The sequence below is a fragment of the Phyllostomus discolor genome, chromosome 12 (genome assembly GCF_004126475.2).
Source record: "Phyllostomus discolor isolate MPI-MPIP mPhyDis1 chromosome 12, mPhyDis1.pri.v3, whole genome shotgun sequence".
Classification (NCBI taxonomy): Eukaryota; Metazoa; Chordata; class Mammalia; order Chiroptera; family Phyllostomidae; genus Phyllostomus; species Phyllostomus discolor.
In genome coordinates, this window is record NC_040914.2 from 18,234,806 (window position 1) to 18,251,461 (window position 16,656).

General features: G+C 53.2%; 1 protein-coding gene across 6 annotated transcripts in view; it reads right to left on the reverse strand.

Annotated features, from left to right (window-relative positions):
• ZC3H4 (zinc finger CCCH-type containing 4) overlaps positions 1–16,656 on the reverse strand; it is a 40,627-nt gene that overhangs the window by 15,858 nt on the left and 8,113 nt on the right. For all 6 annotated transcript variants that reach the window (XM_036012459.1, XM_028529435.2, XM_028529432.2 and 3 more), the window contains 7 exons: positions 7,505–7,724; positions 7,085–7,195; positions 4,835–5,057; positions 2,990–3,141; positions 2,221–2,317; positions 1,976–2,112; positions 1,320–1,427 (listed from right to left, as the gene is read on the reverse strand). In XM_036012459.1, the coding sequence (XP_035868352.1) occupies positions 1,320–1,427; positions 1,976–2,112; positions 2,221–2,317; positions 2,990–3,141; positions 4,835–5,057; positions 7,085–7,195; positions 7,505–7,724 (1,048 nt within the window). The remainder of the gene's footprint in view (positions 1–1,319; positions 1,428–1,975; positions 2,113–2,220; positions 2,318–2,989; positions 3,142–4,834; positions 5,058–7,084; positions 7,196–7,504; positions 7,725–16,656) is intronic.

Here is a 16,656-nt window from a genome sequence, read left to right on the forward strand (position 1 = left end):
CCCTCAGCAAAAGGCAGGTTTTCCACCACTTTCCCCTCTGACCCAGTGTGCTCCCCTCTCTCAGGCCCCTGCCCCCGCCACACCCCCATTCCTGCATCTCCATTCCATTGCCTTTCACTGCCTCCTAACTCTTCTCTTCCTGTTCCTTCTTTCTCTTTTATCTACTGTTTTTCACTGTTTGCTGCATGGCAGCCAGTATCTAGTCCCATGCTTCTTCCCAACAGAACCCCAGTTTTGTTAGGGGAGGAATGTGCCCAACTAAAAACACTCCATTTCCCAGCTTCCCTTCAAGTTCCAGCCATAAGTACAGGCAAAAGTCCTCGGGGAAAACAAAACTGCCTCAATGTTTTAAAAAACCCCTCTACCCATTTTCCTTCCTGTTAGCTCTTAGATGTGATGCCCGGAGGAACAGCAGCCATTATGCAACCATGAGGACAAAAGTCACGTGCTTAAAAGTGGCAGAAGAGAATCCAGGAAGGAGCGTGGGCCCCCTAGGGTGCCACTGAGCCTGTACCGCCTCCCCACCCCAGACTCCGTTCTGAGGGAGAAACACTTGTGCGTTTAAGCCAGTGGAGCTGCGTTTTCATTATCTGTAGCTGGACACAATTCAAACACAGCACCCAGGTGAATGGCTACTCATTTCTCTTCATTTACATGTACTGTAAGTTTCTAAAAATAGTAGGAATTGTGTAATAAGGAGTATTTTATTAGCAGATGCACATGTGTTTGAAACACATACTATTTTCTAAGATGCAAACACAGGTGCAGTAATCCCCAGGGGCGTGTCTCTCAGGACCTGCCCACTGCCCCTAAATAAGAACGAAAAACTATCCGACTGAACTAACACTGGTTACATGGTTTCCTACGGAATTCTGTGCCCACTGGTCCATCTTGGGGCATTAAATTCTGCTGTGAAGTTCAAGGCTGGCCTGATTTTTCAGGCCACCCCCTCCTTTTCTATAAATGTCTTTAATAATTCCTTTTTCAAAGTTAAAGTTCAATAACTAAGCAGAACACATTACATTTTTGCATTAGCATCAATCCTGACATGACAAGGCTTGAAGCCTAATTGAAATCTCTGACCAAAAAGATTCTCCCCGAACCAGAAAACTCCAGGTAAGTCATGCTGCTCTGGCCCCCAGTCCCTCCGAGAGGGAGCCCGAGCCTCCCAGGCCCCACCGGCACCTCTTGGTAGCTGACCAGTCCCACCCAACCCGAGCACACCCCCAACGAGCGTGGCCTCTGGAACACTCCCAGCGGCCCGTGGGCCCCCGAGAGGCTGCCGCCCCATTGCGGGAGCAGGTCCCGCGGCCCCTTACCCAGGTGCACCGCCCCTCCACGAAGTATTTGCAGATGACTTTGCCTTTCTTGTCGGACTGCTGGTGGGGCTTGTCATGGTCACTCCTCCGGTAGCTTCCACCGCCGTCCTGTTAGGAACACCGAGTGTGACCATGACGGGGAATGACAAGGAGGGACAGCGAGGGCCCGGTGCGGGCCAGGTGGAGGCAATCTCAGAGTGAGTGGGGGCAGCAGGGGTTAGCTGGTGGGGATGGCTGCGCGGGGTCTGAGCCCCAGGTGTGGAATGCCAGCAGGGGACAAGAAAAGCCCCGGCCGTCGGAGCTGCTGGCAACAGAGACCTGTGCGCACCTGTGCAGGAGCGCACCTGCCTCCCGGGGGCACAGGCACCTCTCGTGAGACTCCAGGGCTAGCTGGGTGGGTTGCCACAAACCTTCCGAATCTTAGGGACTCATTCTGAGTGACTGCAGGGGTCACACAGATGTGACTTTAAAAACAGGGTCTCCCCAGCAGCACAAACCCCAGGAGGGATGATTAGTGCTGCTCAGCCCTGTGGGGAACAGCTGCTGGGAGCAGAGGACAGGGCTGGCCTCAGAGGACAACTCATTAAAGGGGAAAAATGAAACCCAAGGAGACGCCTCAGCTAAACACATCAGATCAGAATGAAGAGTCGACTCACGCCCATGTCGTCATCGTAGAAGTCGTCGTCATCGTTCATGCCTTTGTTCATCCCTCCTCGGCTGCCGCCCCGTCCTCGGCCCCGGCCCATCCCTTTGCCTCGACCCCGGGAACCCCGGCCACGGCCTCGACTGAGCCCTGCAGAGGACAGAAACGGCACCGGCTGCTGCCTCTCCCCAGAACCCAACTCCAACAGCTGCCACAATGAGTCCCACAGACCTGTCACCTCCCGGGCTGCCTGCCCACCTCGTCCTCGGCCATCCTTGGACCTGCGGTACTGGTTCAGCTCCTTGGAATAGTCGTCATAATCTTCGTCTCCCATCGGCTCCTCACAGTCTCCATACTGGAATTTCAGAACGGAGAAGGAAGGCGTCAGCAGGGAACAATGAACACTGTTCCTAACTGTGCATTCTGCCCCCTTTGGTTTGTGTTTCAAGGACAACTTCAGACTCAGAAGACCTGGTAAGCAGCCCGGGCCCCCGGCCTGTGCCCCCCCGGCCTGTGCCCCCCCGGCCTGTCCCCCCTCCTCACTCCCCCCAGCCAGAGCAGTGGGTGGCCCTAATTCTTACTACAGCTGCCCTGGGCCCATCCGTCAGGGCACCTCCGTGCCCCACAGGCAGCTGTAACAAAGGCACAGAAAGGTCCCAGCAGGCACGGCACAGAGCGTGGCAGCTCTCCTCTGCGAGAGGGTGCGTGAGCAGTCAGGTGCATAAACAAGCCCCCACTGCAAAGGCCCACAATCGCTCGGGGCACACTCAGGAACCCTGTCTCCAGAGACAGGCACTAAGTCGCTGGGATAGCAGTGGGAAGATGGTGCCATCTTCACAACTCGCCCTTCAGTATCTCTTCAATTTGAACCCTGTGAAGGTTGTCTCAATTCCAAAGTCATACGTGAACAACTAAAACATGCAGACCTGCTATCTCATGGTTTCTTTCCCAAAAGTTTCTCAGGCCTCCCCCAACAACTCATGCAGCCCACCAGCCACTCCCACCCCCGCACAGGAGAAAACCTTACATCCATCTCATCATCATAAAAGTCATCTTCATCCTCCGGGTGGTCTCCCATGGAGCCCCTGCCCCTGCCTCGGCTGCCCCGGCCCATGCCTCGGCCTCGAGACCCTCCTCGGCTTCCTCGGCCTCGGTAGCCCCTGCCACGGCCTCGGCTGCCTGCACAGCAATTGAGAGAGTGAGCGCGGGAGCGGGCCCCACCAGAGAGAGACATTAACCCATTGTTTGCCCCTGAAATCAACTGTTTCATCCTGATCCTCCTCCTCCAAGAAGCCTCTCTAGATCCCCCGGGCAGACTATCAGCTCCCGTGGTCCCCTCGATAGGGATGCCTCGGCACCGTGGGCACGTGACTGCTGCACTATTCCTTTCACACTGTCTGATACGGCAGCCACCAGCCACCTGTGGCTACTGAGCACCTGAAATGTAGCTCTCAAACTGACAGATGCTGTAAGTGTAAGGCATATCTGGATTTCAAAGATTTAGTTAAAAGAAAAAGGAATGTAAAATATCACATTACTTCGCTTACATATTGTGATAAGATTTGGAATGTATTAGGTGGACAAAATATATTGTCAAAATTAATGTCAACTGTTTGCTTTTACTATTTTTTAAAAAGATTTTATTTCATTTGTATTTTTTTAAAGGAAGGTTTGTATTCCTTTGAAATTTTTTTTAAAAGATTTTTTATTTATTCACTTTTTTTAGAGACAGAAGGGAGGGAGACAGAGAGAGAGAGAGAGAGAGAGAGAGAGAGAGAAACATCAATGTGCGGTTGCTGGAGGTTATGGTCTGCAACCCAAGCATGTACCCTGGCTGGGAATCGAACCTGCGACACTTTGATTCGCAGCCCACGCTCAATCCACTGAGCTACGCCAGCCAGGGCTGAATTTCTTTTTAAAGTATTTTATTTTTTGAGAGTGGGGAAGTGAGGGAGAAAGAAAGCATCAATGTGTGGCTGCCCCTCATGCACCCCCTACTGGGGACCTGGCCCACAACCCAGGCATGTGTCCTGACTGGGAACTGAACTGAAGACCCTTGGTTCCCAGGCTGGCACTCAATCCACGGAGCTACACCAGCCAGGGCTGTGTTTACTTTTTAATATTACTACTGGAAAACTTCAAATTACATGGTGGCTTACAATCTACCTCCACTGAACAGCGCTAGTGTAGAATCTGCAAAGGGCAGGGCCTGTCCAGGGAGATGTCCGTGAAAGACTTCTTAAAGGAAGAAGGGCTGAATGGCCACTCAAATAACAAGCTGGGCCTTAGGTGAGGCTGAGCTAGAAGGTCCTAGAAGCCCCTAGAAGCCCCCTTGGGGTGGAAAATCTCACTGGCAGAAGATGGTTCTAAGAGGCCAGACCAATCTCTGGTACTCTGCCCTCCCCCACCCTCCTCCTAACTGCCATAGTTCAAGGTTCAGAGGTGTGGCAGTCCCCTGGGCTGCAGTCACACCTTGTCAGGTGATAAGAGCTGGGAGGATGGGAGAGGAGACTACTGGGGGCAGAGGCAGCCAGCTGTCGGTTATGGTGGCCCAGATGTGAGAAGCTGCCCCCTTTCTCTCTCCTTACAGCTGACCATGAAGTGAATTCCTCCTCTCCCTGCCTCACCCCAGCCTGGCTCCATGCCAGCCAGGGCCCTCAGCACCGGCCCCTCTTCTTAGGTGGCTAACTCCCCCAAACTTCCCCTTTTGTGCTTCCCTCAGCCCTAAAGGGCTATGCGTCTCCTCTCCTGGGCTTAGGGAGCACCGAGTCAGCCAGGCCTGCCTCACCCTGCACCGCCCCTCCAGGCCCCCCCATACACACACCAGATCGGCTCAGACACCCAGAAAAGGAACAGAGCGGCAGGGCCTCACCTCGGCCCCGGCTGCTGCCCTCCTTGGCGCGCCGGTACTGGTTCAGCTCTTTGGTGAAGTCGTCGTAGTCCTCCTTGCCCAGGTCCTCCTCCTCATCGCCCTCATACTCCCCATACTGCTCGTTCTCATAGTCCTCATACATGCTGTAGCCCTTGCTGTCCATCTTGGAGTAGGACTTCTTGGGCATGGATGTGGTGTGCGACGGGGGGTATTGCTGGTGGGACTGACCGGGAGAGGATGGTGAGCAGGCCCCGGGGCCGTGGGTGCAGACCACCAGATCCCCACGGTTCCCCGAACTGATGCATCTGTCTGGGTGTCTTGCCAGCCCCCAGCCGCTCCGAGGACCAGTCCCCCCGAGCGGGATCTAGGCAGAGGCCTTTCTGTTTCTACTCTTCAGAGGGGCCACAGCTCAAAATAAAAAACTGACAAACACAGACCCCACGATCCCTGAAGAACCAGGGAGAAAAGAAAGGGGGCTCTTTCCCAGGGTTAGGGAGCAACCTCAGTTGGGGAGGGGGCCTGGCAGGCAAAAAGGATGCTTCTCAGTCACAAAGTTTTCCGGGGCCTTGGAATTCAATTAATGACTTGGTTGGCAACCCAACTAGAAAGTCATTTTATTTGATTTATTTACTTTAGTGAAAGGGGACGGGAGGGAGAGAGAGGAGGAGAGAAACATCATTCTGTTGCCTTTCATTAGCACCCTAACCAGGGACCAAACCTGCAATCTAGGCATGTGCCCTGACCAGGAATCGAACCAGTGACATTTTACTTTGTGGAAGACGCCCAACCAACTGAGCCTCACTGGGCAGGGCTAGAAAGCCATTTTAAATAACGCTTTCCCAACAAAACGTGCTAGCGCCAAGAAACAATGGATGAAGTTAAATATATATGTAAATGAAAGCCACCAAAATGTCCTCGGGCAGCGAATGGATAAACGAACTGTGGCACATCCAGGCAATGGAGTGTTTCTCACTCAGCAGCGAGAAGAAATGTGCTCTGGAGCTATGAAAGGACACAGTGCAACTGTGAAACACACGCTGCTCACTGGAAACCACCAGACTGAGAAGGCGACACACCGTGTGAGCCCAGCCCCATGACATTCTGGAAAAGGCTCGACCACGGAGACAGTACAAACACCCATGGTTGCTGGAAGCTCAAGGAGGGAGGGAGGGGGTTTTTAAGGAACTGAAACTATTTCATATGATAGTGCATGGCAAGTACATAACTTTATGCAGCTGTCAAAAGCCAAGGAACTGTAAAACCCTAACGTAAAGCTGTGGACTCGAATAATCATGTGTCAATATTGGCTCATCAGCTACGACAAATGCGCCACTTCAATACAAGACATTCGTAATCAGGAGCAAGGAGGTGGCTGGGTGAGGAACTGTACGCTCTGGTCAGTTTCCTATAAACCCAAAACTGCTCTAAAAAATAGTCTGTTAATATAAAGTAACCCACACTCATTATAAAAGAGAGAAAATACAAAACATAGGGAGATAGGCACACACACGACTACTTTAGCAGACCTTAAAAGGCCGCAACGCCCAGTTCCCAAGTAAAGGTCACGGCGTTGCCTCCCTTCCCAGCCTCCTTCAGGTTTAAAGTCTGAATCTACATTAGTAGATCAATGTCAGCTGTATCTTACAATAAAATGTCTGTCGTGACAGGTGATGCTGAGTCACATGACACCCAGGACACATTTAAGAGCTACTTGCTTTAAAAGCATTTTTTATCAGAAGTTGAAAATCTACATCAGTGTTCTTTCTTACCAGTTTTGCTGGGGGAAATAGTGTGCACACTGAACAAATAATTTAGCTTCGTGTTTAAGGTCAGAGCTACAATGTAATTTACTCTTGTAACCATTTCATTCCCTTACCAATATCCACAAAAGTCATTTCTGAACAGTGGAAAGCAGTCAGCTATGACAGGGACAGACCAGGATCTTTCCTGGCGACAGGAGACACACGCCAAGGCCACGGGGAGAGGCGGCCTCGAGAAGTGCCGACAGCATGGCTTAGCAGAGGCCAGCCACCGACGGGGCCCAAACCCCCATTCCTGCACGCTAGGGCTGCACAACCTGGCTGACACTTTCTGGGTCTATTTCCTCGCCTGTAAAGTGGGGATAAAAACACTACCTAATCTTGCAGGATTAAAACCCACAAGAGTGCCACACAAGAACGCCCAGCACAGCAAAGTGCTCGGTGAATACGGCAGCTTTGCTCCACGGAGCCCCACCCTGCAGCCACTCACCGGCGCGTACGGGGGGCTGTATTCTCTGTACTTGCGGTGCCCCTTCTCGCTGGGGCTGAAGTCCGAGTCGTCGGAGAAGTCGGAGAAGTCATCGCTGGAAGACGCGTGGCGCTGCAATGACAGGAGGGTGGACTCAGGGACTGCAGGACAGGCAGGCCACTCCAGCAGAGCCCGCCAGCGACAAGCACCACTGGAGTGTGCCGGGGGGCTCTGCACTCTCCAGGAAACACCTCACCTAGGGGCCCTGAGTGCCAATGGGGCAGGAGCTACCAACTCTTTTTAAAAAGGCCTTTGAGCAATGTGGGGAAGGGGAAACAACACTATTAAGAGTGGTCTTTGGCCTGACAAGACAAGCTAGGCCCCTGAGGCTCTCAGCCAGGTTCAAGGCCAAGCCTAGGGCCCTGAACCCTGCAGACCTACTTTGTGCTTAGATTTCCTCCTCTTCTTCGATCTCCTCTTCTCTTTCTCCCGCTCTTTCTTCCTCTTCCTCTTCAGTCTCCTGTGAGACTTCTCCTCGTCCGAATCACTGTGATGCTTCTCCCCCTTTTCCTTCCGGCCCCTCTCGGGCCCCCCAGTGGTGTCCTGGGTCTCCTCCGCCCCGTCGTCTTCCAGTTCACCTTCTTCCAGCTCACCATCTTCCCTACAAACCAAGCCCAAAGCCAACATGAACACAGGCAGAGAGGAAGCCGCCGAGGGCCATGGACTGTGGGCTGGCCAAGGCTGATGGGAACCGAGGGCCCAGCTGCTGCGAACCAGACTTGTAACCCCCACCAGAGGCCTTGGAGGGAAGTAAAGTTCACTGCCTCCCGTCCTACCGTGTCCTCCTCCCGAAGGACTGCACCTGCTCTCAGGGACCCTGCTAGGGGCTGGGGAAGGGGACAGGGCCAACCCTGCTGGAACAGTATTTCCCCTACTGTTCCCGAGGACTAGAACTCTAAGAAGAAAAGTGACGAGGTTCTGTGGTCAAATGAGTTGAGGGAATTCCCCACCTGGGGGAACCACAACACCTAATGCTGGGACAGAGGTTCCCAGAAGTCAGACAGTCAAGAAACCCGTACAGCTCAGCCTCAGGGCACTTCTGAAATTCACTTGACCACAGACGCTGAGTCTCTCAGGGAAGATGGACCAGCACCCCTCCCAGTGTGTGTGACCTGGGCTCACTGCTCGGCCCCAGGCCTGTGGATGTGTCCTACAAGCTGAGGGCAGTAGCCACGCACAGTGGTGAGAAGGCCACGGCTCTGTGCCAGGTCCTGGGCCCCACCCACAGGCAGGCCTGAGGACACCAAAGCCCCGCCAGACCCATGGCTCTGCAGTCTGACCCACACCATAAACTCCATGGCTCTGGGCTAGAGGCAGGGGCGACTGCATAGCTAAAAGGGGTGAGGAGAAGGGTCTCGGGCTCCAGACCCCTTCTAAGGCCCTCCGTCAAGGGCAGTCAGAGAACCTGCGGGAGGGCTAGCCCCACCTGCGGCTCAGCCTGGTTTCCAACCCGCCCGGCCTCACCTCTGGGCATCCCTCCTGGCTCCTGAGCCTGGGTTTCTTGACTTTGTCAGCTCCCTTAAGTACCTGCCCTCCCCCAGTTCCCACCACGGCAGAGCTGCCAATGGGACCCTGAATATCTACATGTCTGTGGGGCGGGGCGGGGTGGGGGGACAAACAGGGTTGAGAAAGGAGTAGCTGGGAAATGAACCCGACTTTTCAGCCAAACCCACAGACACAGTGCTCACAAGTACAAAAGCTGATTTTAAAAATAAATAAAAATTTTAAAAATGTAAAACATTCCCCAAGTTCCTCATGCATGACTATAGAGAAGTATGTGTGAAGGCTTAAAAAATGCCTTACCGATTGCCGAGGACCCAAACCAAAGATGAGGAAAAGTAACAGGACAAACCCAGGACCCAAAGGCTAACGACAGAGGGAGCGACTCCAGGCAGAGAAGGCTTTGGCCGCTCCCACGGGCCAGCGGCCAGCATGGGAACAAGCTCTTGGGGCAGCCGGCTTTGTGGGGAAATGACAGACTGACCACTTCTCCGAGGACCCCTCGGGGCCTCACTGCGTCACCCCCCTTATCTGCCTTGGTGCTGTTTCCCTGAACTCCAAGACCTTCAAGAGGAGCTGTGTAAACTCATTCACTTGCATTCTCAATTCAAAGGGGTCAGATCAGCCTGAAACCCAGTGGTCCAGCCCCCCAGGCACCCCAGCAGAGGTCAAAGGCAGCTCTCAAACACAGAATGCAGGACACAAAACTCTTGATGTTTCAAAGGAAACAGTGCAGAGAGGTGACCAGTGAGGGTTTTGTGTTGTTTACTTGTACAGGGCTGGGTCGTCCTGGGCCGACCTCACAGGAAGACGCCCAGCAAACCCCGGAGAAGGCAGCATTCCTGACAAGTGAGGCACCTCCTGGCTCGGGTGCGGCCTGAGAAAAGCAGGGCAGCACCAAGCAGAGCTCTCATGGGACACAGGCGGTCCTGCTGGCATGGCCTCACCCACAATGGAAGTGCCACCCAACTGGGGAAACTGGTTTGGGCGAGCTTGCCAATCCAGGGGAGAAGCTGTTATTCTATGGCATGGCAAAGTCCTGCCACCTGAAGTTGTGGAAGACACTGGCAGAGTGGCTACTGGAGACAAGATGTGTGCCCCAGGGGGCCACACCTCAGGAGAAAGACCACGGGAGACAGACACAATGGGGCTGGAGGAGGCCCAGAGACAGATCGGAGAGGCAGAGACTGGTATCCATGAAGAAATGCTGTAAAGAGCTTCGCTCCTGACAGTTCAGTCTGGAGAGGAAAAAGCTGAGAGGGACGTCCTCTCAGAATCCTGGGACAGGGGTGCAGGAAATGCATGGGACAGGAATTGTCTGGGCTCCCAGCAGTCTGGATGAAAGACATAAAGCCCAAGGCTGCCCACAACGAAAGGCCCTCCTGGAACCAGAAGCCGCCAGAGCAGAAGGGACAGTGCCGTCCCCCTCTCCTTTCGACATGAGGGAAAGTATGTGAAGGGCCTCGGCAAGGTCAGAGAGCCAGGGATGACATGAAAAAAAAGCCAGGACTGACTTGTCTCCTGGCTCTGAGCCCACTGTCCTTCCTGGTCAGTGAAGGCGTAAAAGGGAAGGGGGGAGACCACGTATTCACCGCCTACTTGAGGCCACAAACATTTCTGAGCATCTTCTCTGTGCTGGGTTCCTAAGCACCTCCTTTTCTGCACCATCCTCATAGGAAAAGGTACGAATGACAAAAACTCCAGTCCCCAGGGCAGCCACTGTGATACAGGACCCAGGCAGCTGAGCCAACGTGGCCTGCACCCTGAGGCACGGTAGGAGGCGGTCTTGCCCAACATCAGCTGAGGTCTCTGTCCCTGTCCTGCCGCTGTACGCTGCTGGCCTGCACCCAGGCGCCGGCTGCTCTACATCTAACACCGGGAGCGGGGCTGCAGGAGACTGTCTGAGCAACTCCAAAGCCTTCACCATCACCAAGAATGACTGAAGAAAGCCCTTCATTCCAGAGGACTTAGCAAGGCGGGTCTACCCCACACAAAGACTTTCAGCCAAAGAGGAGTTCCCTGCATTATCTGTATTTCAGCCCCCGTCACACCTGGGCTCAGTGATAATCTACCATAGGACTGTTCACACAGCTTTTTACAAAATGGGAGTGAATACCTGAAACTTTGTTTCCTTAGAGTTAGGAGAAACAGAAAAAAAATTAAAGTATTACAAAAAATCTCTGATGATTTTTGGAGGGGAACAGGGTCCTGGAGGGGACACCGGGGAGGGGACGTCCGACAGACGACTGTGCACTCTCAGCACCTCCCGCCCACGCCACCTATCCAACTCCTTGGACCCCAGGGCCAACCTCTGCTCGCCTAGGGGGCGCCCCCTACTGCCACTGGGGAGCCCCAGCTACATGTCCGGCCCAAGCACAGGGGCGGTTTCCGTCAGACTCTGTCCCACAGAGAGAAAACCCAGCCAACTGGGGTGGAGGGCAGAAGCACCGAGGGCCCCAGACACAACCACACAAAGGCAGGCCCCACAAAAAGGCAACCAGGTCTCAGCGGTGGCACTTCCCAGGCTGCCGGCAAAGCCCGTGTCAGAGCGGGATTAAGTGCCGAGGGAGCACGCTTAATAGACTGTGACATAATCCCCCAAGAAAAGTCGGGGAAGCCCCACCGCGCGAATTGTTTCAATCAAGACCTGCCCTCTTGAGACCAGCATGCGGGAGAAGCCCTGCAGCATCTGCCTGGGCAGAGACCGCCGTGTTCCCAGAGCAGTGCCCGGGGATGACGGCTGCGCCAGGGCTGGCCTGTCAGGGCCAGTGGGGCAGCAAACCAGCCATGCTGGGCGACCAACTTGGAACTGGCCCTGGGAGGAACTGGGAGGAGGCCAACCTCTTGCCTAGTCAGCTCTGCCTTTCGCCTCCTGAACTAAGCTTCTGGGGCATTTAAGTTTCCATTCACTGAGCTGGTGACAGCCAGCTCCTCCTCTCGGGTCGGGTCAGAGAACAGTCTGGATGCCCATCCTAAGGCATGCCGCCACTCAGCCAACTCCAGAGGACACAGGAGCATGCTGGGCTTATCACAGACCATGGGCTTGACAGAAACAGCACTTTCACCAAGTTTCAAAGGCGGCTGGTCCCACCCACCAGCCTACACAGTTGGGCACGGGCTTTTCTCTGCTGACCAAGCAACATCACCAGCTCCCCTCTTCCCTAGAGTATGCTCTCAGCACACAGAGCTGCAGCCCTGGCTTTCCCATCTGCAGAATGGGATAACTGTAGCCTGCCTTGTGAGGATTGAAGGAGAAAATATGGATAAAGCCCCTGACAGGGGGGCAGGCATAAAGTGCCAGACAAACAGTAGATATTGGTTCTAAGAACCAGCTAGCACCCTGCCCAGTGTGGCTCAGTGGATTGAGCGCCAGTCTGTGAATCAAAGGGTCACAGGACTCCCAGTCAGGGCACAAGCCTGGGTTGCAGGCCAGGTCCCCAGCAGGGGGCAGGTGAGAGGCAACCACACATCTGACGTTTCTCTCTTTCCTCCTCCCTTCCCCTCTCTGAAAATAAATAAAATCGTAAGAAAGGAAGGAAGGAAGGAAGGAAGGAAGGAAGGAAGGAAGGAAGGAAAAGAACCATGAGTGTACCTCTGCAAAGATAACCCTGAATTTACTGGCTGAATGCTCACTAGGAAGCATTTTCTCAGGCAAACCTACAGCCAACTCCCCTTAGGGACCACTGTCAGCGGCTGGCTAGCAAGATCCCACTTCTCTTGATCCAACTGTGCAGGCACCGACCACTCCCAGCAAACCCCCACGAAACTGACAAATGCACATCTCCCCTTCCTCCGCTCTATCTAGGTGGCACCAGAAAGCAACCAGTGGCTGACCACAGGGGGAGCTGAGCCCCAGGCAGGAGGGACAGAGGTGCCTTCGAGAAACAAAGCTTGGCAACATGGAAATCCTCTGGACAAGAGCTGGATGGAAGCTGAAAAGGGCCTGGGTTTGTGGATCCACCTGGTTTACAAAAAAAATGAACATAAAAAAGAAAGGAAGGAAAGAAGAAAAAAGAGAGAGAGAAATAACAAAGGAGGAAAGGTGGACACTCGTGGGAGCAGTGACTATTACCTGAAGACCATGAGCGCCCCTGACAAGAGGCGGCTAGGTTAATGTGAAGGTCGGGGTTATGATCGTTAACTGCCCAAATGCTCAACAAATTGCCTGAGTAGGCTCTGAATGATCCATTAACTAGGGACAAAATTACAAAAATTACAAGGAAGCTCTGCCTCTTCAAATGTTTGAGGACAGGCCTAGATACAGACGTCCAGGGGCCCCGACTCCAACCAGAGGGGATAGTCCTTTACTAGGAGCGAAGGCTTTCCTTCAGGAGATCGGCTCAGGGCTCATCCTGCGGAAAGCCCCGGCACCTTCACTCAATTTGGGTTGTGAGGCAGCCCCGAGGAGGGGAACCTCACTGAGGGATTTTCAGAGGCAGAAATTCTCAAAATAAACCTCTGGGTCTTGCACGTGTTTTTCAGTGTCCTTACAACCTAGGTTCATCAACCAGAAATCAAGGGCAAAAGGCTCCGTGCCTCCCTCTCCCTCAACATTCTCAGCTGTGGTCATAACCAGCTCTGTGACACGGCACCATTCCATAGTAACATGCTCACCCCACAGACACCCCCTGGGCTGCCGTGAGCACAGGCCCACGACAGGAGAAGAGAAGCCCAACACCAGCACCCCGATTGCCTCAATTCAACACAAGCAGGCTCGGAGCCTGCCGGGGCCAGGACCCGGATGTGGGCACCCCTACTGCCAGAAGTCTGTGCGGGGGAAATCAGAGAGATCTGAACCTGGACTGGGTATTTGAGATACTCAGTAATTACTGTTAATTTTGTTAGGTATGATTATGGTTTTGTGGTTATGTTAAAAAAATCTTTAAGTTAGAGAGGCATACTAAAGAATTTACAGGTGAAATGAGGCAAGGTCTGGGATCTGCTTTAAAATATGCAAGGGAGGTGGAGGTGAGTAAGAAGAACCTAAACTGGCTGGGTATTTGTATGTGATGAAACTGGGCAACGGGCACCTGGTAATCTATGACACCTTTTCTCTTGGCTATGTTAGAAAATTCCCCTAATAAGAAGTAAAAAAACTAAAAAGATGCCCTAAGTAGAGACAATCTCAGCAAGGTGAAGAGAGAGTGTGAAGTTCCTAAAAGGGTCACTTCCCAGCCCTGAGCCCCAGGGTGGGGGACCCCTAGCCCTCCTCACCTCTCTGCCCTGGTTTTCTCAACTACGACACCTGGCTAGATACCTCAGGGTCTTATCAAGTCCAAGTGCAGTCGTTAGGTATTCATTCCGAACATTCTGTAGCAGCAACTCCCATGCGGGCACCAGGCTGCGGAGCTCTCTCCACTTCCACTCAACTCTCACTGAAACCCACTCACACACCTATTCAGTGGGGATTCACTAGTTGTCCGTTTTACAGAAAAGGCTCAGAGATGGAATGAAATTTTGCCTGTAGGATCAAAGCAGGAAGAAGCAGAACTGAAACCCAAGTCTAGGACTTTCTAACCCCAGGCCCAGTTCTTAAGTGTGCCATTAAATGGAATTTACCGGAAGGAGAGTCATTTACCCATCCAGTCAACGGACAGAACAGCTCCTCTCCTAAAATTTGTGAGTGAGTTGGAAAAAATAAGACATACATACGGAAAACAGCATCCCAAGAACTGCTGAAGTGAGGCACCAAGACACTGGCCAAGGTCCTTGAACGCTCTGTGCCCCCCCCCACCCTGTTTCGGCTGTGAAGGGAGGGTGGAGGTGGGACCTCCAACCTCCAGGATGGTGGAGCACTTGTGGGAAGGGTTCCCCCAGACTCCGTGTGGCCAGGGCGTAGCACCAACCTGGCCCAGGATAAATGCTTCAGAGTAAAAACTACCCCTATGCAAAGACACGAGGCCAAGAGGGCCCTTCCAACGATGAGTGAGTGAGAGGAACTGGGGAGTTAAAAACACCTGACCAAAGACATTCGGGAGAGTTCAGAGAGTAAGCGGCGCATGGAAAGGCCCACGGAGCCCTAGCAAAAAGCCAACTGGGACGTATCCCAAATGGACAGGAAACCATGAGAATCCAAGGAAGAGAAATCCAAAGTCCCTTGAACACCGGGAGGAATGCTTTTCCCCCCAGGGTGCGCCCACACTGGGGTCCATCCAAGCACCCAAACCACTTCAACAGAACATCTCTGCAGGGCCGCACACAAGCTGACTGAGGAAAAACCCGGCCTGGTCCAAGAATTTCACAGAGTCAGAGTGTCACAGTCTTTGCCTGAGTAGCTTTTCTTCCACTCTCACTCCTGCAAGCGGCTCCTGTGCTCGACAGTTCTCTCTCCAGTCCAATTTTCTCCTGTCAATCAACCTCTGAAATCTGCTTCTCAGCAACAAAGAGCTTCTCAGCCTTCTCACACCAACCATGCCAGAGACTGCTTACAGCTGGGAAGATGCTGGTTCCCATCCAAGAACAAACGATGTCTAATATTCCACAGAGGAAAGTCTAATGGGTTAACATGTGCTCCGACCAAGACCTCTCCTTTTTCATAACTTTTTCAGAGGAATCAATTTGGCTCCATTCAGCCAAGACGAAATATTAATACTTTCCTTTTAAAAGACACCTGGCCCGGGACTCCATACACCACTGAAGAGTTTCTCATGAAAACTACGGTTGGTTCTCTGCAAGGGTCCTTGACACAATGTCCCCACACACTGGCAGCTGCGGCTGCTGCGGGCCTGTCTCACCCTCACACTCTTTCTACCAGCCAAACGCACAGAGCATTCAGCAAATAACGGCGAGACCAGCCCAGCAGATGTGAACACCCAATTCCCATGGCGAATATGGTGACATTGTGTTAGCTGGTGGGGCCACTCCCTCTGTCGCTGCATGGACATTCACAGCAACACAGACCAGAAGGGAACAGAACCTGCCCACTGTTGGCAGAGTCACCCCGAAGGCACAGAGAGATCCATAATCATCCCAGCTGGTATAATGAATTGTCTCAAAACCAGCTCACAACTGATGCCAAGGGAAAGCACTGTATATCTATTAAAATATGGCACGATTGAAAAAATAAAGTACATTTTAAATCTTAAAAAAAAAAAGCCCTGCAATTATCTGTATACAACTCTTTGTTAATTTCTGGTCACCTGTGGCCTCTTGGCAGTCACCCCCAAGTTTCCCAGGGCACAGCACAGGGCCAGGTACAGACTGGGGGGTGCTCAGGACACGGTATATTCTACACACACACAGCATCAACCTCAGCACCCCACACCTTGGTAAATTTCACCAACAGAGACGTGGGACCATTTCCCTAGCGGCAGCCTGGATCACTTAAAACTCTGTTTCCTGGGGCTTCCTGATAGGCCAGAGGGTGGCTGACGAGAAACCATCTATGATCAGTGTAGCAACCAAACAGATGAGTGTGGCTGCCAGCCGCTCCCCGTTCCCACCCCAGGATGCTGAGAACGTGGTTCCCGGGACTGTTCTGGTGCCCTGAGCAATGGCAGGGCCTGGAATCCCAAGGAAACCTAAGCCCCGGTGCCCGTTAGGAAAATGAGGAGGGCACTATTCCAAGCCACCTGCAACAGACATGTAGCCAAATGACACTCGCCTCCCAGCCCAGCTCCCTTGAGTCAGGCCACGCAGGGATGTCAGCTGAGATCCACTTCTACACTGGGTTTCAAGCGTCTCCAGTTACTTCTAATGAATGGAAATCCCTTCAATTTAAAGGTTCGAAAGCCCAGGCTCGGGCATCTACATCCACTGGAAGGAGTAGAACCCAGGGTGACAGAGCCGCAGCCGGTCCCGGAGGGGTGGTAGCACAGCCTGCTGTCTTGGGGGCCAACTTTGAAGGGGATTCTTTCCTGCCACCTCCAGCACCACAACAAAAGTGATGACCACAGCTGCCAGCAGGCACACTGGGCACTCGGCACATCACACCAGTACAGGGGCCGGCAAACTTTCTCTCAAGGGCCAGAGAGCAAATAAACACTTTAGGTTCAGCAGTTTCTGTCCCAACTACTCAACTCTGCTGTTTAGCA